The 24,044-nt window shown below is 40.0% G+C and overlaps 1 protein-coding gene across 2 annotated transcripts in view; it reads left to right on the top strand.

Annotated features, from left to right (window-relative positions):
• The first annotated feature begins 295 nt into the window (after positions 1-295).
• LOC100660418 (nuclear body protein SP140-like protein) overlaps positions 296-24,044 on the top strand; it is a 55,982-nt gene continuing 32,233 nt past the window's right edge. For both annotated transcript variants that reach the window (XM_023557781.2, XM_023557780.2), the window contains exons 1-5: positions 296-425; positions 14,060-14,234; positions 15,715-15,883; positions 18,835-18,918; positions 19,996-20,070. In XM_023557781.2, coding sequence (XP_023413549.1) covers positions 394-425; positions 14,060-14,234; positions 15,715-15,883; positions 18,835-18,918; positions 19,996-20,070 — 535 coding nt within the window. In that variant the 5' untranslated portion in view covers positions 296-393. The remainder of the gene's footprint in view (positions 426-14,059; positions 14,235-15,714; positions 15,884-18,834; positions 18,919-19,995; positions 20,071-24,044) is intronic.

The raw sequence follows: 24,044 nt of genomic DNA, 5'->3' as shown, positions 1-24,044 counted from the left end.
CGAGTCAGTATATCTTTTGGGGGGACACAATTCAATCCATAACACCATAGAAACTTTGCCACCTCACCTAGAAACGACTTCCACCTTTCTATAAACAAATGGTCCCCTGTCTTCCTTGGACTCCTTGGAGGTGGTCCCTGCTCCTCCTCCCTGGGGCTGACAAGCATCTTAGAGATTGGAGGGAAGGAGGGCACGTGTACCTGTGCAGTCATGTCATGCTGTTAGGCAATTGCACTTTTCTGCTTTGGGCGTAACCCTCACTGGGCGGGGCATTGGTCGTCTTTCTCTTCAGAGCTGGGGAGGGTGCAGCTGCAGTTAGAGTTGATGTTTCACTTCCTCACTGGGTGTGAGCCTAGGCCCAGCTCTGTGGACCAGCGGGACCAGGACTAGAAGATGGCAGGTGGGGGCAGTGACTTGAACATCAGGTTAGTCTTCATCTCTCTTCGTCCTTCATTTCTGATTGTTGTTGTTGTTCTTGGGTGCCATCGAGTTCGACTCCAGCCACCCCATGCAATAGAGTAGAATTACCCCATGGGGTTTTCTAGGCTGTAATCTTTACAGGAGCAGATCGCCAGGTCCTTCTCCAGCAGAACCAGTGGGTGAGTTTTAACCTCCAACCTTTCAGTTAGCAGCTAAGTGCTTAACCATTGCACCACCAGGGCTCCTTCATTTCTGGTAATGTTGGTATTTTCATTCGTTATTTATTTCCATCCAGCCTCACTCCACAAGTATATAGTAGAAGGAGATAGAAAAAGAACGAGGACATAAGATTTGTAACATGGTAGTGGAGTAGCTACTGGGGAAAAACTTAAGACCATCGTGATTCACATCAGCTGCGTCTTTCTTCTTCCTTCCTTGCAACCACTACCGCACTGGGCTGGCGCCATTTGAACTCTGTGGTTCTTTCTGAGGCATTGCTGCAGGATGGGCTGGTTCCTCATGACCTCTGAACCCTATCATTTCCCCCAGGCCTCCTTTATCCCCACCCTAAATGACAAGTCTGGCCAGAAAAGATCTGTTAAGAAAAATTGAAATCCAAAGCAAATGTCTGACATTTTCAAACTTTGTCCAGCCCATGTGTTTGGAGGCCAGTTGTGCTCTGAGCCCATCTCTGCAGCCCTGAGCCCCATGGTCAACTCATTGCCTCTGAAGGAGAAAGTGAAAGAGGACAGGGCCTGACACAGACAGATACAAACAGGTGGTGAGAGTTAACTGCCTTTTTTGCAGGGGAAAGAGGGTGTTTAGAAGGATAAGAGCTTTTTTTTTTTTTTTAACAGATATAATACATTGTTGTTTTTAAAAATTTAAACAATGTAAAAGTGTATGGAAAAAATTTTCTCTTCCCTAGTCTCCTCAGAGGAGCCCTGGTCTTTCAGTGGTTAGAACTCTCAGCTACTAACCAAAAGGTTGGTATTTCAAATCCACCAGCAGTTCCACCAGAGAAACATGTGGCAGTCTGCTCCCATAAAGATTTACAGCCTTGGAAACCCTAGGAGGCAATTCTACTCCGTCCTATAGAGTCGCTGTGAGTTGGAATCGACTCAACTCCACACAGTGGGTTTTTGTTTTTGAACCTCCCCACTTAGTTGAGACAGCAAGGCTAGAAGGGATTGGAACTGGGCTGTTACCCTTTCCCAGGTCAGATAAGGCTTTCTTTTCCCTTGGAGAATAGGCCTCTGTTAGGGAGAAAGCCCTGAGATATTTCAAAAAGGGTTCTGTAACCCGATCCCTGCCCAAAGCATGAGGGATTTTTCTTGCCTTTTCACTGGGAGAACCTAGTGGGGTTTTAGAGATAAAACCCATAACAGTTTGAGAGCCCCCTGAAGTTGTGGCCCCTGTGAGTTTCTCATTCTCATGCTAGTTCACTTCTTGCCCCCAGCAATTCATTAGACTTCAACTATTTAATTGTATCTAAATTTTTTTTTTTTCCCAGTATTTTTTATAGGCTCCAGTGGCTTCCACTGCAGTCAAGCTGATCTTGGCTGTGCTTCTCTGGGTCACCTATCTCTGCAGAATTCAGGGTGGCAGTTTGCCCTATGATTTCAATTCTCAAATGTGTACAATCCTTAATTTTAGTTTGTTCAGCTTTTTTCTTGCTGTAAGGATAGGAGTGGCAACTTTCAAGCTTTTTACAGGTTAGAACTGAAATCAGGATAATGAACTTTCTAAATGTCTATAAATTAGATTATTTTAAAACTCTTGTTTTAAAATGCAAATTTATTGTAATATTGTTTCATAAAAAACATAACCTGTTCAATTTCTTCTTATTACTGTTTATTTAGACTAATTCAGGGTTAAATACATGGTATATTCTTGAGTGTTTAAGGCCAAGCGTTATAAACTTTACTTTTTTTTTTTACTTAGATCCTATATATTTTTTTCCTTTTTAAAAAATATGCCTGATGAGTTAAAGAAGGAAAGTGAATTGCTTTTTAACATCCATGAAAGATTTGTCCATTAGTAATCTTAAGTTTTACTTTTAAAACTCAGATATTGTGAATTTTGCTGTCTTGTTTGCATTTGCCTGACATGAATTGCCCATCTTTGACTTTTAACACTTTTACTGTCACTTTGTCCTTGTTGTGTTTCTTATAGTTAGATTCTATTTTGAACATTTATACTATAAAATGGTAGTTTAATGTGCTTTTTATGACATGTATCTTTTGATGAATGTGTTGTGGATTGAATTGTGTCCCCCCAAAATGTGTGTCAACTTGGCTAGGGCATGGTTCCCAGTAGTGTGTGGTTGTCCACCATCTTGTGATCTGATGTGATCACCCTATGTGTTGTAAGTGTTAACCTCTATGATGTTAATGAGGCATCAGTAGAGGCAGTTATGTTAATTAGGCTGCACTCAATCTATAGGACTGGGTTGTATATTGAGTCAATCTCTTCTGAGATAAAAGAGAGGAATGAGCAGAGAAGAGAGGCAACTCATGCCACCAAGAAAGAAGTGCCAGGAGCAGAGTGCGTCCTTTAGACCGGGGTTGCCTACACTGAGAAGCTCCTAGACCAGGGGAAGATTGATGACAAGGGCCTTTCCCCAGAGCCCACAGAGAAAGAAAGCCTTTTTCTGGAGCTGGTACCCTGAATTCAGACTTCTAGCCTCCTAGACTGTGAGAGAATAAATTTCTGTTAGTTAAAGCTATCCACTTGTGATATTTCTATTATAGCAGCACTAGATGACTAAGACAGAGTCCCTGGGTGGTGCAAATGACTAACACGCTCGGCTGCTAACCAGAAAGGTTAGTGGTTCAACTCCACCCAGAGGTGCCTCAAAAGAAAGGCCTGGCAAGCTACATCTGAAAAATCAACCATTGAAAACTGTATAAGGCACAGTTCTACTCTGATAAACACACGCATCAACTCAACCACAATGATTGTTTTTCTTCTTCCTCATGATTCTGGGGTACTTTTTATATCTTACACCTCTTTGTTTACGTTGTTTTCTCTGTTCAAGGAAAATACTGTTTCTTTATTTTTCATTCTTTTGTAAGAGATATAGTCTCATTTTGATTCTATTAGTTACCCTTAGGCTTTCCAGTGAATCCTCTAATATACATTTTTCTAAATGATAAAATCCTATGCAAAACCATGTCATCTGAGTTTACATTTTGAAACTGAAACAAGTTATTCAACCCAGTTGTTTTACTTGCCCGACCCAAATTTTAGAGTTTTTTTTTGTAATCTGAAGCTTTAGATGAAATGATTATGTTATTATCATATGTAGTATATATCCTGTCTTTCTAGAACAATGATTCTCAATCTTTTTGTTCTCAGGACTCATTTATATTCTTCAAAATTATTGAGAACCCCAAAGAGCAAGACTTTGTTCATGTGAGTTATAGCTATTGATATTTACATATTAGAAACAAAAAGTCCAAACATTTAAAATATTTATTTAGTTAGTAAAAATAATAAACTCATTGCTTCTTAACATAAATAACATTTATGAAAAATAACTATATTTTTAAAGAGAATTAATCAGTGAAGAGTAGCATTGCTTTACTTTTTTCTAAATCTCTTTACTATCTGGCTCAGTAGAAGACAGCTGGAGTCTCATATCTGCTTTGCATTGAATCTGTTACAATATCACAGGCCACGGAGCTTCTGGAAAATGTCACTGAACACTCATGAGAGAATGAGAGAGAAAAAGGGCAAATAACATATTAGTGTTGTTATAAAAATAGTTTTGACTTTGGCAACACCCTAAAAGTGTCTTGCAGACCTCAGTGGTTCTGGGGCCCCTGGACCAGACTTTGAGAATCATTGTTCTAAAATAATTTTTAAGATGTGCATTAAAATAGAATTTACAATTTGTAGACATCAGTATTTGTCTTGCTATAACAGAAATACCACGAGTAGACGGCTTTAACAAAGAGAAATTTATTTTCTCACAGTCTAGTAGCCTAGAAGTCCAAACTCAGAGTGTCAGCACCAGGGGAAGGCTTCCTCTGTTGGCTGTGGAGCAAGGTCCTTGTCATCAATCTTCCCCAGACTATGAGCTTCTCTGTGCAGGAACCCCAGGTCCAAAGGATGTGCTCTGCTCCCAGCACTACTTTCTTGGTGGCATGAGGATCACCCTTCCTTCCCTTTCTTCCACCCAGCTAGCCCCATGTGCCATCTCCTCCTCTTCTTGACACAGTGTGATTTTTCATTTATTTGCTTTGTGCTTTTCCTTTCATTTTCTTCTTCTCTTTTGCTTTCTCTCCTTTCCTTTCATTCCTTTCTCCCACCCATCCAGCCTTGTGTAATGCCATCACCCCTTCTGGAGGGGCGATACTGCACAGCTCAGTTGGAGAGTCACTGTGTGTGGCCTCCTCAAGTCTGCGATGATGTCACTGACTGGACACCATTTTATTTACTTATTGTTTGCGTTTTTTTTTTTTCTGTTTTTTGTTGTTTCTTCTCTCTTTCTCTCTCTCTTTCTCCCTTCCTTCCTTTCCTTTCTCCCATCCACCCCATCCTGTGCACCACCCCCAACTTCTTGGTGGGCTGTGCCATACTACTTGGCTGGAGAGCCTCTGGAGCACACAGCCTCCTAGGGTCTGTGCCACCCCCACAGGCCAGCTCCCTCAGCACCATATAATTTATTTTAATTTTTCCTCTTCTCCTTTTCCTTTTCCTTCCCACCTAGACCCTCCATTGCCTCCACCCCTTCCTGACCAGTCATGCTGTGCCACGTTGTAGGAGAAACATCAACTCACTGCCACCTCAATTCCACCCCGTCCCCAATGGCCAGCACCCACACCACATTTTTTTGTTGTTTTTGTTTTTGTATTTGAATGTTGGTTTCTTCTCTCTCTTTTCTCTCCTTTCTCCTGCCCACCTAGTCCCATGAGCCACCTGAGTCGCTTCTCAGCAAACCAAGCCACACCACTTGGCTAGAGAGCCACCAGCACATGGCCTCAGGGTTCTGCCCCACCCCACCCACTGAATTCTGTCGCAGTGCCATTGTGTCTACTTTTCTCTTTTTAATTATTTTTTCTTCCTTTTTTGCTTTTTTTTTTTTTACTGTTTTTGCCTTTGTTTCTCTTTCTTTCTTTTCTTTCAACCACCCACTTAGCTCTGCACATCACATCTTCTCCTTTCCCTCCTGCTTATCTTCACTGTGTACTAAGTGCCATACCCCCAAGTGGCACTGACATGGTCCCCCAGACCTCTCCCTGTACTGTCCCTCAGCCCCACCCAGTCACCCTCAGTTTGTGCCACAAACTACCCAGCCCTGCCTCTTCACCCCCACTGGACCCGCTGTGCTGCACCATAGCTGAGTGACCAGCCCTGCCCACTTGGACAGGTGGTGAGAAGTATCATGTAGACAGGTGAACAATCAACAAAACACACACAGCTTGCCTACCCAGACATAGCCAAATAAAACAAAAAAGCAGGACAAAACAACCAAATCTACAATCAATAAATGAAGAAAATAATTCCTGAATGTTCCAGAGACAGTAGACAATATCAAAACACATATTAAAAAAAAGAAAAAAAGGAGAGGATGGCTCCAGAAAGTGGCTAGAAGAAAATGCACTGGAATTACCTAATATGGAATTCAGAACTCTAATATTCTGGGTTCTCCAACAGATGAAGAAAAAATGTGACAAAAACAATGAAAAAATAGACAAAATCATGGAAAAGACAGACAAAATCATGGAAAAGACAGACAAAATCATGGAAAAGACAGACAAAACAATGGAAGAAATCAGAAAATAATACCGAAACAAAATGTCAAAATAAATAAACAAGTAGAAATCATACAAAAACAACAATTAGAAATCCAAAAGATAAACAACAAGGTTTCAGAAATGGACAGTGGAATAGAATGTTTTGGGAGCAAATATGAAACAATGGAGGACAGGCTCAGTGAAATTGAAGACAAATCCTTGTATACCACTTCATCTGAGGAAAAATCAGAGAAAAGAATGAAGAAACCCTGAGAATGATGTGGGATACAATCAAAAGAAAAAATTTGTGTGTGGTCAGAGTTCCAGAACAGAGGGATAAAATGGAAAACACAGAGAAGATCATTGAAGATTTGCTGACAGAAAACTTCCCTAATATCATGAAAGATAAAAAACCAAACATTCAAGGAGCTCAACAGATCCCATATAGCATAGACCCCAAAAGATAATCACCAAGACATATCATAATCACATTCATTAACACCAAAAACAAAGAAAGAATCCTGAGAAAAGCTCAAGAAAAACAAAAAGTCACATAAAAAGGGAAACAATAAGACTAAATTCTGATTACCCAGCAGAAACTATGTAGGCAAGAAGGCAACTGGATGACATGCATAAAATCTTGAAAGAAAAAAACTGCCAACCAAGAAGAGCATATCCTGCAAAACTCTCACTCAAATATGATGGTGAAATTAGGACTTTTCCAGATAAACAGAAATTAAGGGAATACGTAAAAGAACAAATCAAACTTACAAGAATTGTTAAAGGGAGTCCTTCAGTTAGAGAACCAACAACATCAGAAAACAACCTGAATCTAGCACATAAAACAGCATCAGCCAGATACCAACCTAGAAAATGAACTCTCGAGGATAAAACAAAACTAAAAAATTTACAACAGGGAACCAGAGAGGTCAATTTGTAATTGACAACAATCTCAGAACAATAAAAGGAAATAAATGGTGTAGGTAAAGAAATTTCAAATACAGAAGAAGTCAAGGCATTATAAAATGATAAAAAAATTGGGTTAAACTTGGGAAGATGGGGTAAATTTTAAGGCAACCACAAAGAAAGTTAACAAATCTACTCATCAAAACAAAGAAGAAAAACATAAAGTCTCAGTAAACACAAAAACGAAACAAAAAAATACACAAATTCAGCACAGAAGAGTATAAGGAACAAAGAAAACAAGAGCACCACAAAAAAAAAAAGCACTAAAAAATGAGAATAATAAACTCACACCTATCAATAATCACACTGAACATACATGGCTTAATTGCACCCATAAAGAGATGGACAGTGACAGAGTAGATAAAAAAAACAGAATCCATCAATATGCTGTCTACAAGAGACACACCTTAGAAACAAAGACATAAACTTATTAAAAATCAAAGGATGGAAAATATATATCAAGCAAACAGCTACCAAAAAAAGACCAGAGTGGCAATACTAATCTCAGATAAAATAGATTTTAAAACAAAATCCACCATAGAAGACAAAGAAGGACATTATATAATGATTAAAGGAACAATCCACCATAAAAACACGACCATAATAAATATCTATGCACCCAGCAACAGGGCTCCAAAATACATAAAATAAACTCTAAAAGCACTGAAAAGAGAAATTGGTAGTTCCACAATAATAGTAGGAGACTTCAACAAGCCACTCTTGGTAAAGGACAGAATGTCTAGTAAGAAACTCAAAGATACAGAAGATCTAAGGGCCACAATCAACCAACTCGACCTCATAGACATATACAGAACACTCCACCCAACAGCAGCAAAGTACAAATTCTTTTCCAACACACATGGAAAGTTCTCCAGAATAGATCACATCTTAGGGCACAAATGAACCCTCAACAAAATTGAAAACACTGAGATAATACAAAGTATCTTCTCTGATTACAATGCCATCAAAGCAGAAATTAATAACAGAATGAAACAAACAAACCCGCTGCCGTAGAGTCAATTCCCACTCATAGTGACCTTAAAGGACATAGTAGAACTGCCCCACAGAGTTTCCAAGGAGTGCCTGATGGATTCGAACTGCCAACCTTTTGGTTAGCAGCTGTAGAGCAAGGGGAAAAAAATCAAATACATGGAAACTGAATAACACCCTGCTTAAAAAACAAAACACTGCATAGTAGAAGAAATTAAAGATGGAATAAAAAAATTCCTAGAATCAAATGAGAATAAAAACACAACATACCAAAACCTTTGGAACACAGGAAAGACAGTCCTCAAAGGGCAATTTATAGCAATAGATGCACACATCAAAAAAGAAGAAATGGACAAAATCAAAACATTGGCTACACAGCTGGAACAAATAGAAAGAGAACACCAAAAGAAGCCCACAGCCACCAGAAGAAAGGAAATAATAAAGATCGAAGCAGAAATAAATGAAATAGAGAATAGAAAAACAATAGAAAGAATCAATAAACCCAAAAGTTGGCTCTTTGAAAAGATTAACAAAATTGACAAACCACTGGTCAAACTTACAAAAGAAAAACAGTAGAGGGTACAAACAACCCAAATAAGAAATGAAACGGGGGACATCACAACAAACCCAATTGAAATAAAAAGGACCATAACAGAGTACTATGAAAATCTATACTCCAACGAATTTGAAAACCCAGAGGAAATGGAAAATTTCTAGAAACACACTACCTGTCTTAGTCATCTAGTGCTGCTATAACAGAAATACCACAAGTGAGTGGCTTTAACAAACAGAAGTTTATTCTCTCACAGTCTAGCAGGCTAGAAGTCCAAATTCAGGGTGTCAACTCCAGGGGAAAGCTTTCTCTGTTGGTTCTGGAGGAAGGTCCTTGTCATCAATTTTCCCCTGGACTAGAAGCAGGAATCCTGGGTCAAAAGGACACTCTCTGCTCCCAGTGCTGCTTTCTTGGTGGTAGGAGGTCCCTCCGTCTCTCTGCTCACTACTCTCTTTTATATCTCAAAAGAGATTGGCTTAAGACACTATCTAATCTTGTAGATCTCATCAATGTGATGGTCGTTAATCCATCACAGTGATTTACAACACATAGGAAAATCTCATCAAATGACAAAATGGTGAACAATCACACAATACTGGGAATCATGGCCTAACCAAGTTGACATATAATTTGGGGGGACACAATTCAAGCCATAACACTACCCAAACTAACACAAACTGAAGTTGAAAATCTGAACAGACCCATAACAAGAGATTGAAAAGGTAATTAAAAAAAAAAAAACAAACAAACTCCCAACCAAAAAAAAGCCCTGGCCCAGATGGCTTCACTGGAGAATTCTACCAAACATTCAGAGAAGGGCTTACACCAGTACTACTCAAACTATTTCAGAACATAGAAATGGAAGCAGTATTTCTGAATTCATTCTGCGAAGCCGGCATAACCCTGACACCAAAACCAGGCATAGGCACCATAAAAAAAGAAAACAATAGACCAATATCTCTCATGAATATAGATGCAAAAATTCTCATCAAAATTCTAGCCAATAGAATTCAGCACCATATAAGTAAAATAAAAGAATCACATGATCATCTCAACTGATGCATGAAAGGCATTCGACAAAGAACATCACCAATTCCTGTTAAAAACTCTCAATAAAATAGGTGTGGAAGGGAAATTGCTCAGCATAATAAAGGGCATCTATACAAAACCAACAGCCAACATCATTCTTAATGGAGACAGGCTGAAAACATTCCCCTTGAGAAAAGGGACAAGACAAGGATGCCCTTTATCACCACTCCTATTTAACATTGTGTTGGAAGTCCTAGCTAGAGTAATAAGAAAAAGAAATAAGAGGTATCCATCCAAATTGCTAAGAAGTAAAACTGTCCCTGTCTGTGAATGATATGATGCTATACATAGAAAACACAAAAGACTGTATGAGAAAACTACTGGAACTAATAGAAAGATTCAGCAGAGTAGCAGGATACAAGATAAACATACAAAATCAGTTGGATTACTGTACACCAATAAAGAAAATGATGAAAAGGAAATCAGGAAAACAATATCATTTATAATAGCCCCTAAAAAAAAAAAAAAAAAACTTAGGAATAAATCTAGCCAGGGATATAAAAGAGCTATACAAAGAAAACTACGAAACGCTACAGCAAAAAAACCAAAAGAGACCTACATAAATGGAAAAACATACCATGCTCATGGATATGTAGACTTAACATTGTGAAAACAAAGCAATCTACAAATACAATGCGATCCCGATCCAAATACCAAAAACATTCTTTAAAGAGATGGAAAAACTTATCATTTAACTTTATATGGAAAGGGAAGAAGTCCCAGATAAGTAAAGCACTACTGAAGAAAAATAAAGTAGGGGACTCACACTACCTGACCTCAGAACCTACTTTAAAATTATGGTAGTCAAAACAGCTTGGTACTGGTACAACAACAGACACATTGACCAAATGGAACAAAATTGAGAACCCAGGTGTAAACCCATCCACCTATGGTCACCTAAGTCCATCAAATCGGGAAAAGGCAGTCTTTTTAACAAATGGTGTTGGCAAAACTGGATGTCCATCTGCAAAAAAAAAAAAAATGAAACAGGATACATATCTCACACCATACACAAAAACTAATTCAAAATGGATCAAAGACCTAAATACAAAACCAAAAAGTATAAAGTTCATAGAAGAAAAAATAGGATCAACTCTAATAGCCCCTTTTTTTTTTTTAACAGGGTACAAATCATAACTAATAATACACAAACACCAGAAGATAAGTTAGATAAATGGAATCTTCTAAAAATTAAACACTTATGCTCATCAAAAGGCTTCACCAAAAGAGTAAAAAGAGAACCTACAGACTGGGGGAAAAAAATCTGGCTATGACAAATCCATTAAATACCTAATCTCTAAAATCTACAGGAAAATCCAACACCTCTACAACAAAAAGATAAATAATCCAACTAAAAAATGGGCAAAGGATGTGAACAGACACTTCACCAAAGAAGACATTGAAGTGGCTAACAGATACATGAGCAAATGCTCACAATCACTACACATTAGAGAAATGCAAAATCAAAACCACAATGAGATGACATCTCACCCCAACATTACTGGCACAAATCCAAAAAACAGAAAATAACAAATGTTGGAGAGGCTTCGCAGAGATTGGAACTCTTATGCTCTGCTGGTGGGAATGCAAAATGGTTACAACGATTTTGGAAAATGATAAGCCGCTTCCTTAAAAAGCTAGAAATAGAAATATTATATGATTCAGCAGTTCTACTCCTGGGAACATATCCTACAGAAATAAGAGCCATCACATGAATAGGCATAAGCACACCCATGTTCACTGCAGTGTTGTTCACAGTAGCAAAAAGATGGAAACAACCTAGGTGCCCATCAACAGATGAATGGATAAAGAAACTATAGTGTATACACACAATGGAGTACTACCCAACCAAAAAGAACAATGATGAATCTGCAAATCATCTTACAACATCAATGAATCTGGAGGGCATTATGCTGAGTGAAATAAGTCAATCACAAAAAGACAAATACTGTATGAGACCACTACTATAAAAAACTCATGAAAAGGTTTACACACAAAAAGAAACAATCTTTGATGGTTATGAGGGAGGGGAGGGGTAGGGAAGAAAAACATAAATAGACAATAGATAAGTGGTAACTTTGATAAGGGGTAAGACAGTACAAAATACTGGGGAAGCCAGCACAGCTTGCCCAAGGCAAGGTCATGGAAGCTCCACAGACACATCCAAGCTTCCTGAGGGACCAAATTACTGGGCTGAGGGCTGTGGGGACCATGGTCTCTTAGAAAATCTATTTCAACTGGCATAGCATAGTTTATACAGAAAATGTTCTACATTCTACTTTGGTGAGTAGCGTCTGCGGGCTTAAAAGCTTGTGGGCAGCCATCTAAGATACTCCTCTGATCTCACCCTATCTGGAGCGAGGGAGAACGAAGAAAACGAAAGACACAAGGGAAGGATTCATCCATGTTATGAGATTAGTCCAAAAGACTAATGGACCACAACTACCACAGCGTCCACCAGACTGAGCCCAGCACAACTAGGGTCCCTGACAGAGCTAGAGAAAAATTTAGAACAAAAATTCTAACTCACACACACAAAAAAAAGACTAGACTTTTTTGGGAGACTACTGGTCTGACAGAGACTGGAGAAACCCTGGGAGTGTGACCCCTGGCATCCCTTATAGCTCAGTAATGAAGTCACCCCTGAGGTTTACCCTTCAGCCAAAGATTAGACAGGCCCATGAAACAAAACAAGACTAAATGGGCGCACCAGCCAGGGGCAAGTGAAGGTTGCGGGGGGCGCGGGGGACAGAAAAGCTGGTAATGGGGAATCCAAGGTCGAGAAGGGGAGGGTGTTGACATGTTGCGGTGTTGGCAACCAATGTCAAGAAACAATATTGTATTAATTGTTTAATGAGAAACTAGTTTGCTCTGTAAACCTTCATCTAAAGTATGATAAAAAAAATTTTTAAAAAAAAAAAAGAAAAACGTCACCAACATAGAGAGTGAGTCAGTGGGATATTTTCTGAGCATTTGTTCAACTAAATATCAATTTTACCTTCACAATGAATAATTTAAAAAGAGTATGCACCAAACGCCAGCTTCATCGCAGACCAGGCGGTAGCCTGCTACACGGCAGTGTTTTGAACAGTAAATCATAAAACAGAACATCTGTGAGTGAACATCTAAAAATGATAACTTCAGCAAATTATACATTGCAACATTGTATGTAGTACATATTACTAACGATAAGACAGTTGTAAGTGATTTGTCGTAACCTGAAATCGTCGTAAGCCTGGGACTGCTTGTAGATTTGATTAAACCAGTGTGAACTCATTTATTCCTAGGTCTTTCTTTCTTTTTTTTTTAAGTGATATAAAGTTGTGGGCTCCAAGTATTCATTGGGGCTTTTAATTTAACATTTTGTAAAGCATAAATTTTCCTCAACATCTCATTACATTTCTATCAAACATAATAAGTTGCCTTTGTATAAGCTACTCAAAACCAATAAAAACACAGTCCTTTTTTTTCTAGTTTAGTCATTCACACTGGGATTAAGAACACAGGCAAATTAGGAGATTTCAAATAAAAAAATCTTTGACATTATGTGCATATACAAAGTGGATAATTCAAACAACTGTCTATGTGTTGGACTTCTGTTTTTACATTTTATTTTTTGTTGTTGTTGAGAATATACATAGCGGAACATACACCAATTCAACAATTTCTACATGTACAATTCAGTGACATTGATTACATTCTTCAAATTGTACAACCATTCTCATCCTCCTTCCCCAAGTTGTTCCTTCCTCATTAACATAAACTCATTGTCCCTTAAGGTAAATATTTAATCTTTTGAATTGCTGTTGTCAATTTGATCCCATATAGATAGTTCTTAAAAGAGCACAATCCTCAAGGCAGACATTCTTTACGAGTTAAGCTAAACTATTATTTGGTTTTCAGAAGACTTCGGGGGACATTTTTTAAGTTTTAAGGATTATTTTGGGGCAATAGTTTTGGGGGTTCATCTAGCCTCCACGTCTCCAGAAAGTATGGATTCCATGAGAATTTGAAAGTCTGTTCTGCATTTTCCCCTTTGATCAGGATCCTTCTATAGGATCTTTGACTAAAACATTTGGTAATGGTAGCCACTTACAAGTCTTTCTTAGGCTCAGTGTTTCTATCTGTTATACCTGTGATTATTCCCTCAATCCATTTATTCTGGTCTCTAAATAAAAGTACTTGTTCTTCACACGTTGACTCTTCATTGACTATCTTTCACATCTAAAATTTTCCAGCCACCACAAGCCTTTTGGAAACCAGACGTCTATTTTCATATTGTATCTTTGTGTCTTAGGATGCTCACAGAGGACCAGGACACAAAGAAAAAGAACGCAGAGGAGCACTTTTTCCATGAGATTTTCATGCACTTCAAAAAAAATAAGGTGGTGATGGCAACTGCAATAAAGAAGACATTTCCTTTCTTTATGGGCCTCCGAGACCATTGCTTCCTGTCTGAGCAGAAGTATGAAGTAAGTGAGGAGATGTCCTTATGACAGGAAACCAGCCCCACTACAGCATGCCAGACTTCAGGGGGCAATGACCTGGCTGAAGGGCCTCCTGTAAGTGGAGACCTTCATCAACCTGTAAGCTAGAAGGTCAGGAAGAGAAGGCATCACAGAAAACATCCCTTCTTCTAACTGAAGAAACTGTCATCCGTAGTTAATGTGAGTGATGAGGGATGGTGATGGAGGTGTGGCAGGACTGGAATCAGGAATGCTTCACAAATGTAAAGAACCTTCCAAAGCCCATTGCAGTTGAGTCGATTCTGACTCATAATGACCCTGTAGGACAGAGTAGAACTGTCCCATAGGGTTTCCAGGGCGAAGGCGGTGGATTGGAACTGGGGATCTTTTGGTTAGCAGCCGAGCTCTTAACCACTGTGCTACCAGGGCTCCAGAGCACCTTAGGTACATTTATAAACCTTTTGCCGTCAAGTCGGTTCTGACTCATAGATACAATTATAAAATATAATCATAGAAACTAAAATGAAAATAAATGAGTGGGGCAGCATTTCATTTCAAAGCACACGTATTTCTAATACTTGGCTCTGAGATGATGGAAACTCACAGGGAAGTTGACCACCTCAGTATAAATTTGAAAGTAGATTATTGCTGTTCTCTCTCCAAATTATTCCTTGTTCTTTAGACATTTCTGGAGCCCTAGAATGCAGAGAAGGGCAGTGGTAGAATTCTCCCCTACCACGTGAGAGGCTTGGGTTGGATTCCTGGCTGATGCACCTCTATTGTAGCACCATCCATCTGTCAGTAGAGGCTCGCATGTTGCTGTGATGCTGAACAGGTTTCAGTGGAACTTGCAGACTAAGAGATTAGAAAGAAAGGCCTGGTGATCTACTTCCAAAAATAAGCCAATGAAAATTCTGTGGATCACAGCAGTCTGATCCTGTTGTGCATGGGGTCACTGTGAATTAGGGGCCGGATCAATGGCAGCTATCAACAACAGAATGCAGGTAAAGGTTAGCACTGGGTCTTCCTGGGGACAGTGAGGATGAGCCTACTCTTTACCCTGTGAATTTTCTTTGTTCTGTAGTCAAGTTCACAGCAGGGGAGGTGGTCACCTGGCTTCCTGGGGCCCTTCAGGCCAGGTCAATCCTTGGGGTTATTGTCTAGTCAACAGACCATCTCTTACCACCTGTTAGGGTTACTCCTGAAGCATCCTGGCCAGCCTCTTCAAGGACCACATAACATTCAACTTTGAACCCATTTTGCTCACCAAAATGACTCTCTTCCCCTGAGTGTGCAACAGTGTCAGGAAGTCAAGTTTGTAAAATAAGAGCCTGTTTTATGGTGGAGGACATTTAAGAAGTCATCCAAATACATGCAAAATTCTAAATTTTCACAAGAGAAGAGATAGTCTGTCTACGACTTAAGAATCTTCTATAATGTAAGAGTGAATTCATAACTACATAATTCTCCTTTCAATATTTTTAAGCATTTTCTAGAAGCCTGTGCAAACCTGGTCCCAGTGGAAAGAGTGGCATATGAAATCCTTACTGAACTGGAGAAGACGTTTGACTTGTCACTTCTGGAAGTCTTGTTCAGCAAGGTGAACATGAAGGCCTATCCTGATTTAATTGAGGTTTACCAAAGCTTCCAAGATGGTAATTACACTTCTCAATTACCTTTGGGGATTCAAGTCTGTTTCATTCACTAATGCATTCATTCAGTCTTCAGCAATACCTGACAAGTATTTAATTGAGTGACCATCACATTCTAGGCACAGAGGGAATGCAGGCATCCCTGTGCCCTCACAGAACAGAGCGGGGGTGACTGGAGTTAACCAAGTCATCCCACAGAGGAGTCCTCAGCCAGGACCTGTTTTTGCTGTATCAAAATCGGGCTTAAGTCTCTACTTCAGGGGAGAGGCATGAATTATGCCCTTTCATAAGAAAAAAAAAAAAAAAGTCCTCTCTGATACTTGAAGGCACAAAGACTGAAAATATTGTCTTGCGTTAGAAAATGTATCATTCACTGCAGTCCTGTGTCAACGTACTTCTCCAAACAGTGATGTCACAAGAGACTAGCACATGTCCCTGCACTAAGGGTGGGGCCAGAATGGGGAAGCTACAGAGCCTGAAGGGACTGGTGTGCTTGCTGAACCTGTGGCTGAACCACACAGTGTGGGAGGGAGTGTCTAGAAGCCGATTCTGGAGAGGGAGGTCGGAGAGGGTTCCAGAGGGTCTGATACCCTGTTCTAAGGAATTTGAAGTTTATTTTCTGGGGAACAAAGAAGGAATAAAGGGTTTTTAAGCAGGTAAAAAGTAAATTAGTACAATGTATAGAGTGTATTGATTTGTGAAAACCATACCTTGATTAAAATAAGATAGATCTTATTTCCATACTACCATATAGCCAAGTGAGAGAAAGGAATAAAGGCAATCCAATACCTAGCCCTCCAATTTGAAGTCAATACTCTATTTGTAACCAGGAGGTCCCAGGCCGGAGGTACAGAGGAAATCGCAGTTACCTTTACTGCCCATATCCCAGAGGCTCTGACTCTCTGCATGGGCGCAGAGATCCAGCTCCTCAGGTCCCACAGCTCATATCACGTGGACAAGTTTTGGGGCGCTCTGGGTACACCCGATATCAGCACCTGAGGCTGGCATCCTGGTGGAGCGAGCAGCCCTCAGCCCTGGCTCAGTGCAGCAGGCCCAGCTGCCTCTGGGTGGGGGACGCTGCTGTCCACAGAGCTGCGGGAAGCTGTGGAACCAGGAGCTGTGGTCGGCCCTCTCCTGTGCCCCGCGCCTTTACCCACGCAGAGAAGTCCCCCTTCCCTCACCGAAACGCCCGTACACGGAGCCTAACTTACTTTCGCTGGATCTTGTCAAAAAGAAAAATTTGGTCAAGGACTCGATTAGAGTTAACAAGGTTTACTTGAGTGAGAAGGAAGCCCTTGTGGTAAGTGGTTAAGGCGCTCAGCTGCGAACCAAACTCTGGGCAGTTGGAACCCACCAGCCTTGAGTGAGAAGCTGTTTGGAAACAGGGAGGCCCAAACCAAAAGTAAAGAGGCTCATTCAAGCAGTGCAAGTACTGAGTTTCTGAAGGCAGTTAGGGGATTTCCTGGTTAACTCCACTGGGTAAAACTGAAAGGTTGGCGGTTTGAGCCCACCCAGAGGCACCTGGAAGGAAGGCCCACAGATAGGCATTTTAGTTCTACTTTGACATGCATGGGGTCTCCATGATTCCCATCTACTCCATGACAAACAGCAACAGGATCAAATGGGCATGGAGGAAAAGGGCCAGAAGGGAAAAGCTAGAGATTGGAGGCACCTTGAAGCTCTCCAAGTGGGCCCAACTTTATCTATATGAATATGGAATCTAGATACCACAAGGGTTAGGGTTTGTCATTCTTAAGGATGGTACAGGAATAATGAAGTAACATGTGTAAGACAGAAGACAGAAAGTGAGTCAAAAGAATAAAAAGGGAGATAAAGGGCAAAGAGGTAAAGTACATCACAGAGGAAGAAAAAGAAATGCAAAGAGATGGGGAGAAGGACTCATAGTCAAAGACATCCACAAAAAGCTTCATGGTGCAGGTGCAGCCATGTGTGGAGATGGGATTGGAAGAAGAAAAGGGAGGAGAATTTGGCCTAATGAGATAGATAGGGTTAACTGTGTTGGCGGAACAAAAGAGCCATTAAGAGATTACCATCTAGAAGGTGGGTAAACAGGAACCACATCCTGTCAACATGTGATAAGGCGGAAACAACCCAGGAATCACTATCTCCTTCTTGGTGTTTTTCTAGCCCCTTCCCCCTTCACGGAAACTCTGGTGGCGTAGTGGTTAAGTGCTACAGCTGTTAACCAAGAGGTCGGCAGTTTGAATCCGCCTGGCACTCCTTGAAAACGCTACAGGGCAGTTCTACTCTGTCCTATGGAGTTGCTATGAGTCAGAACAGACTCGACGGCAGTGGGTTTGGTTTTTTTTTGGTTTCCCCCTTTACAGGCTCCCGCATGTGCAGAAGAACAAAGCGTGACTGCTGTTAAATCTTCCTTAGCCCTCCGAAGATGGCAATGTAGTGCCAAAGATCAGTGCACTTGTGCTATATCCCATAATAAGTGATGCCAAAGGCTGCCGAGAGGAGTCCATCTTGAGTATCAGTGGGTTCCACCTTGGATTCCACATGCACACACAGCCTAATTAGCATACACCGCCATTCTGAGAAGTACCCGCCCCTTGAAAGAAGCCCACTAGATATTCATTACTCTCCACCGAACTCACACAAGCCTTAGTCTTGCTTCCCTTTTAGACTCAATCTTTTGGAGAGGCTTAGATCCCCGCTGACTCCTTTTGTTTGACTCAAGCAAAATGAAGCTTGCTGAAGATAAAGATTGTCTTTCGTGTGTATTCTTAATAGGGAAAAGACAAGAACCCTTGTGTCAGATTGACAATTGGTGACACTAATATCATACCTAAATGGTCTGCGAAAAAATACTTTCTCTCAGGGAGCAGTTCTCCTGAACTCTGAACAGCAGGGCTCAGCATGACCATGTCCAGGTGGGTGTCCAGGTCACTGCTGATCGTCAGTCCTGTCTCTCGTTCTCTTCTCAGTGCTCTGTGGGCTTGTAGCTGTACAAGAGAATGAAAGAAGAAAATCAGAAGAAATGCCCAGGCTACTACCTTATGATGGAGAAGGTAATCAGGATTTAAATTACCTGTTATCTAATTGGAGTCCCCGGGTGATGTAAATGGTTGAGCTACTAACCAAAAGGTTGGCCATTTGGATACACCCAGAGGTGCCTGAGAGGAAAGGCCTGGTGATCTACTTCTGGAAAATCAGCCATTGAAAACCCTATGGAGCACAGTTCTACTCTGACATACTTGGAGTCAACCATGTGTTGGAATCAATTCGATGACAACTGTTGTTTTTATTACTATTATTATTGTTATCTAATTAAATATTTGTTTAATTAAATATTGTGACCATTCCTGGAAGGGTCACAGGATTCTGGGGGGAATAGACCGGAGGCTAATACATGGTGACTTTTATTTCTGAAGCCTGCGATGCTGGGGCTGGTCTCCTGCACTTCGCTTGTTACTGCCTTCCTGGGTCACTGGTAGCACTGTGCAGTGTTCGCTTCTTCTTTGTGCCTTTCAAGAAGGGTCTTCACTTGTTTTTTAGATCCCTCCTCGTACTCCCTCTTCATGAAAGTCCTGGTTCCTCTCCACCGTTATGTCTCTCGGTGATCTGATCATTTTCCCTAACCTAAAATTCTCTTTTTTTTTTTTGTTTGGCTGATTTTGTTTTTAATCTTCATCCTTAGAAACTGTTGAGGGCTTTCTTTTTTATGTAGTTTAATTTCTCCATAATGTGACCTTTCTCCTGAGGAAGGAGAAGTGCTTTCTCCTGAGGAAATGCTTCTGTTTCTTCCCTATTCCCAGTTGTGTGTACACTTTATAAAACACATTCCACATATATTATTTATTTTGAAATTGGCCTTCAGTGTTTTCTGATCATTTTGAAGGAGAAATAGCCACTATGTACAACATTCAACTATCAATCTTTTTTTTAAATCTTGAGAAGTTCATCTCTATGTGGAATAGCTATAGGATTCCCAGGCCATGTGAGACCCACTGAAGCCCAAGGAGCCTTGAGGGCTGGAAGGTCCCCACTGAAGCCCTGGAAGTCAAGGATCCTCCTGGGTGCTTATTTATGAGATTCAGTCCCTGTACTGCCTGAGATCTCTGATTGTCCTTCCTTCTCTTTTTCAGTGATTCGTGATATTCAATTAGATGGTGGAGAAGAGACTCAGGAGGTGGCCAGCACCCAATCCATTTATGAACAAGGTAATTATGACTTCATCAAAAACTTGTTTTCTTATCTACTCAAAGGAAAGGAGATCATAATTCAGAGAACTAAACTCCTGAATGGAGATTGTGGCTTTGGGGAAGGGTTGCAGGAGGACACAGGGAAGACAGGGCAGTGGTGTTTTGTATGGATTCCCAATTAACTAACTAGACTTGGAAGCCAAGAATACCAGGCAGATATTACAACCAAGAAGATAGAACACGAACTCAAGAGAGAAAACTTCAGTGCCGACAATGAGCCAGAACTAAGGGTAAGATCTGATTGAAGTAATTGTGAACTTAGGAATTCAGTGGATCGGGGAAGGGGTAAGGGTTATGTGAAAAGGGAAGACTTCTGAGGTGTCAGAAGAAGGAACTATTATAAATGTTATTTACAGTGAGAAAAAAGAAAGAGTGAGTAATAATTACGTGTAGAGGAGGATGAGGCAGGAGTAGCACCATGTAGAAAAAAGAAGAAAAAAAGGAAGTAAGAAATGAGAGAAATTAATATAAGACAGTAATAGCTATGTACTTTTGTAACTGATAAACACTACAAAGTTTTCTAACTTTGTAACCATTAGCTTTTCAACCATCCCTTCATTAACATTATGGCTAACAATTAATGGTTAACTCATAACACTTAAGACAAAGAAAAGACCAATAAAAAAGAAGACCAAAATGGATTTCAGAAGAGACTCTGAAACTTGCTCTTGAACATAGAATAGCTAAGCAATTAGAAGAAATGATCACATAAAAGAGCTGAATAGAAGATTTCAAAGTACAGCGCAAGAAGACAAAGTAAAGTATTATAATGACACGTGCAAAAGACCTGGAGTTAGAAAACCAAAAGGGAAGAACATGCTCGGCATTTTTCAAGATGAAAGAACTGAAGAAAAAATTCAAGCCTCGGGTTGCAATATTGAAGGAGTTTATGGTCAAAATCCCCACACATATATCAGTTTGTCATACTGTGGTGGTTTTCGTGTTACTGTGATGCTGGAGGATATGCCACTGGTATTTCACATACCAGCAGGGTCACCCATGGTGGACCAGGTGGACATGGTGGACAGACTAAGACAGACTAGGACGAAGGATCTTGTGGTCTACTTCTGAAAAGAATTAGCTAGTGAAAACCTTATGAACAGCAGTAAAACATTGTCTGATATAGTGCCAGAAGATGAGCCCCTCAGGTTGGAAGGTACTCAAAAGACAACTGGGAAAGAGCTGCCTCCTCAAAGTAGCATCAACCTTAATGATGTAGATGGAGTCAAGCTTTCAGGGCCTTCATTTGCTGATGTGGCACAACTCAAAATGAGAATAAACAGCTGCAAACATCTAATAATAACTGGAACACAGAACGTATGAAGTATGAATCTAGAAAAATTGGAAATCATCAAAAATGAAACAAAGCCTAAACATCGATATCCTAGGCATTAGTGAGTTGAAATGGACTGGTGTTGGTCATTTTGAATCAGACAATCACATGGTCCACTTGCCAGGAATGACAACTTGAAGAGAAACGGTATTGCATTCATTGTCAAAAAGAACATTTCAAGATCTACCGTGATGTATAAAGCTGTCAGTGATAGGATAATATCCACACATCTACAAGGAAGACCGGTTAATACAACTATTGTTCAAATTCATTCACCAACCACTAAGGCCACAGATGAAGGAATTCAAGATTTTTACCAACTCCTGCAGTCTGAAATTGATCAAACATGCAATCTGGATGCATTGTTAATTACTGGTAATTGGAATGTGAAAGTTGGAAAAAAGAAGAAGGATCGGTAGTTAGAAAATATGTCCTTGGTGATAGAAATGACTCCAGAGATGGCATGATAGGATTTTGCAAGACCAACAACTTCTTCATTACAAATACCTTTTTTCAACAACATTAACAGCAAACATACATATGGCCCTTGCCAGATGGAATACACAGGAATCAAACCAACTACACCTGTGGACAGAGATGATGGAAAAGCTCAATATCATCAGTCAGAACAAGGCCAGAGGCCGACTGCTGCACAGACCATCAGTTGCTCATACACAAGTTCAAGGTGAAGCTGAAGGAAATTAAAACAAGCCTACAAGAGCCAAAGTATGACCTTGAGTATATCCCACCAGAATTTAAAGATCACCTCAAGAATAGATTTGACATGTTGAACACTAATGACAGAAGACCAGACAAGTTGCAGAATGACCTCAAGGACATCATACATGAAGAAAGCAAAAGCTCATTTAAAAAACAGGAAAGAAAGAAAAGATCAAAATGGATGTCAGAAGACATTCTGAAACTTGCTCTTGAACACAGGGTAGCTAAAGTGAAAGGAAGAAATGATGAAGTAAAAGAGCTGAACAGAAGATTTCAAAAGGCAGCTGAAAAAGTCAAAGTATTATAATGAAATGTGCAAAGACCTGGAGTTAGAAAACTAAAAAGGAAGAACATGCTCTGCATTTCTCAAGCTGAAAGAACTGAAGAAAAAATTCAAACCTCAAGTTGAAATATTGAAGGATTCTACAGGGAGAATATTAAATGACACAGGAAACATTAAAAGCAGATGGAAGGAATATATAGAATTACTGTGCCAAAAGCAACGTTCAACCATTTCAGGAGGTGTTATCTGGAACCAATGGTACTGAAGGAAGAAGTCCAAGCTGCACCGAAGGCATTGGTGAAAAACAAGGATCCAGGAATTAACTGAATACCAATTGAGATGTTTCAACAAACAGATTCAGTGCTGGAAATGTTCACTTGTTTACGCCAAGAAATTTGGAAGACAGCTACCTCGCCAACTGACTGGAAGAGATCCATATTTATTCCTATTCCAAAGAAAGGTGATCCAACTGAATGCAGAAATTATTGAACAATACCATTAATATCACATGCAAGTAAAACATTGCTGAAGATCATTCAAAAACAGTTGCAGCAGTTCATCGATAGAAAAAAAGAAAAATTTTTTTCTTTTTTTTAACTGCCAGAAATTCAAGCCAGATTCAGAAGAGAACTTGGAACAAGGGTTACCACTGCTGGTGTCAGATGGATCTTGGCTGAAAGCAGATAATACCAGAAAGGTGTTTACCTGTGTTTTACTGTCTGTACAAAGGCATTTGACTATGTGGATCATAACAAATTACGGATAATATTGTAAAGAACGGGAATTCCAGGATACTTAATTGTGCTCATGAGGAACCTGTACATAGACCAAGAGGCAGCTATTGGAACAGAGCAAGGAGATACTGCGTGGTTTAAAACCAGGAAAAGCGTGTGTGAGGGTTGTACCCTTTCGCCATACTTATTCAATCTGTATGCTGAGCAAATAATCCGAGAAGCTGGACTATCTATATGAAGAAGAACAGGGTATCAGGATAGGAGGAAGATTCATCAACAACCTGTGAAATACAGATGACACAACCTTGCTTCCTGAAGGTGAAGAGGACTTGAAGCACTTACTAATGAAGATCAAAGACTACAGCCTTCAGTATGGATTACACCTCAACATAAAGAAAACAAAAATCCTCACAACTGGACCAATAAGCAAAATCAAGATAAATGGAAAAAAGACTGAAGATGCAAAGGATTTCATTTTACGTGGACCCACAATCAATGCCCATGGAAGCAGCAGTCAAGAAATCAAACGATGTATTGCATTGGACAAATCTGCTGTAAAGGACCTGTTTAAAACGTTAAAAACCAAAGATTTCACTTTGAGAACTAAGGTGTGCCTGAGGTGGCCACTTCAATCGTTTCATATGGATGCAAAAGCTGGACAATGAATGAGGAAGACTAAAGAAGAATTGATGCATTTGAATTATGGTGTTGGCGAAGAATACTGAATATACCATAAACTGCCAGAAGAACAAACAAATCTGTCTTGGAAGAAGTACAGCCAGAATGCTCTTCAGAGGTGAGGATTGCGAGACTTTGCCTTACGTACTGTGGACATGTTATCAGGAGGGACCAGTCCCTGGAG

The sequence above is a fragment of the Loxodonta africana genome, chromosome 6 (assembly GCF_030014295.1).
Source record: "Loxodonta africana isolate mLoxAfr1 chromosome 6, mLoxAfr1.hap2, whole genome shotgun sequence".
In the NCBI taxonomy this organism is placed as follows: Eukaryota; Metazoa; Chordata; class Mammalia; order Proboscidea; family Elephantidae; genus Loxodonta; species Loxodonta africana.
This window is presented reverse-complemented; position numbering and strand designations above follow the sequence as displayed.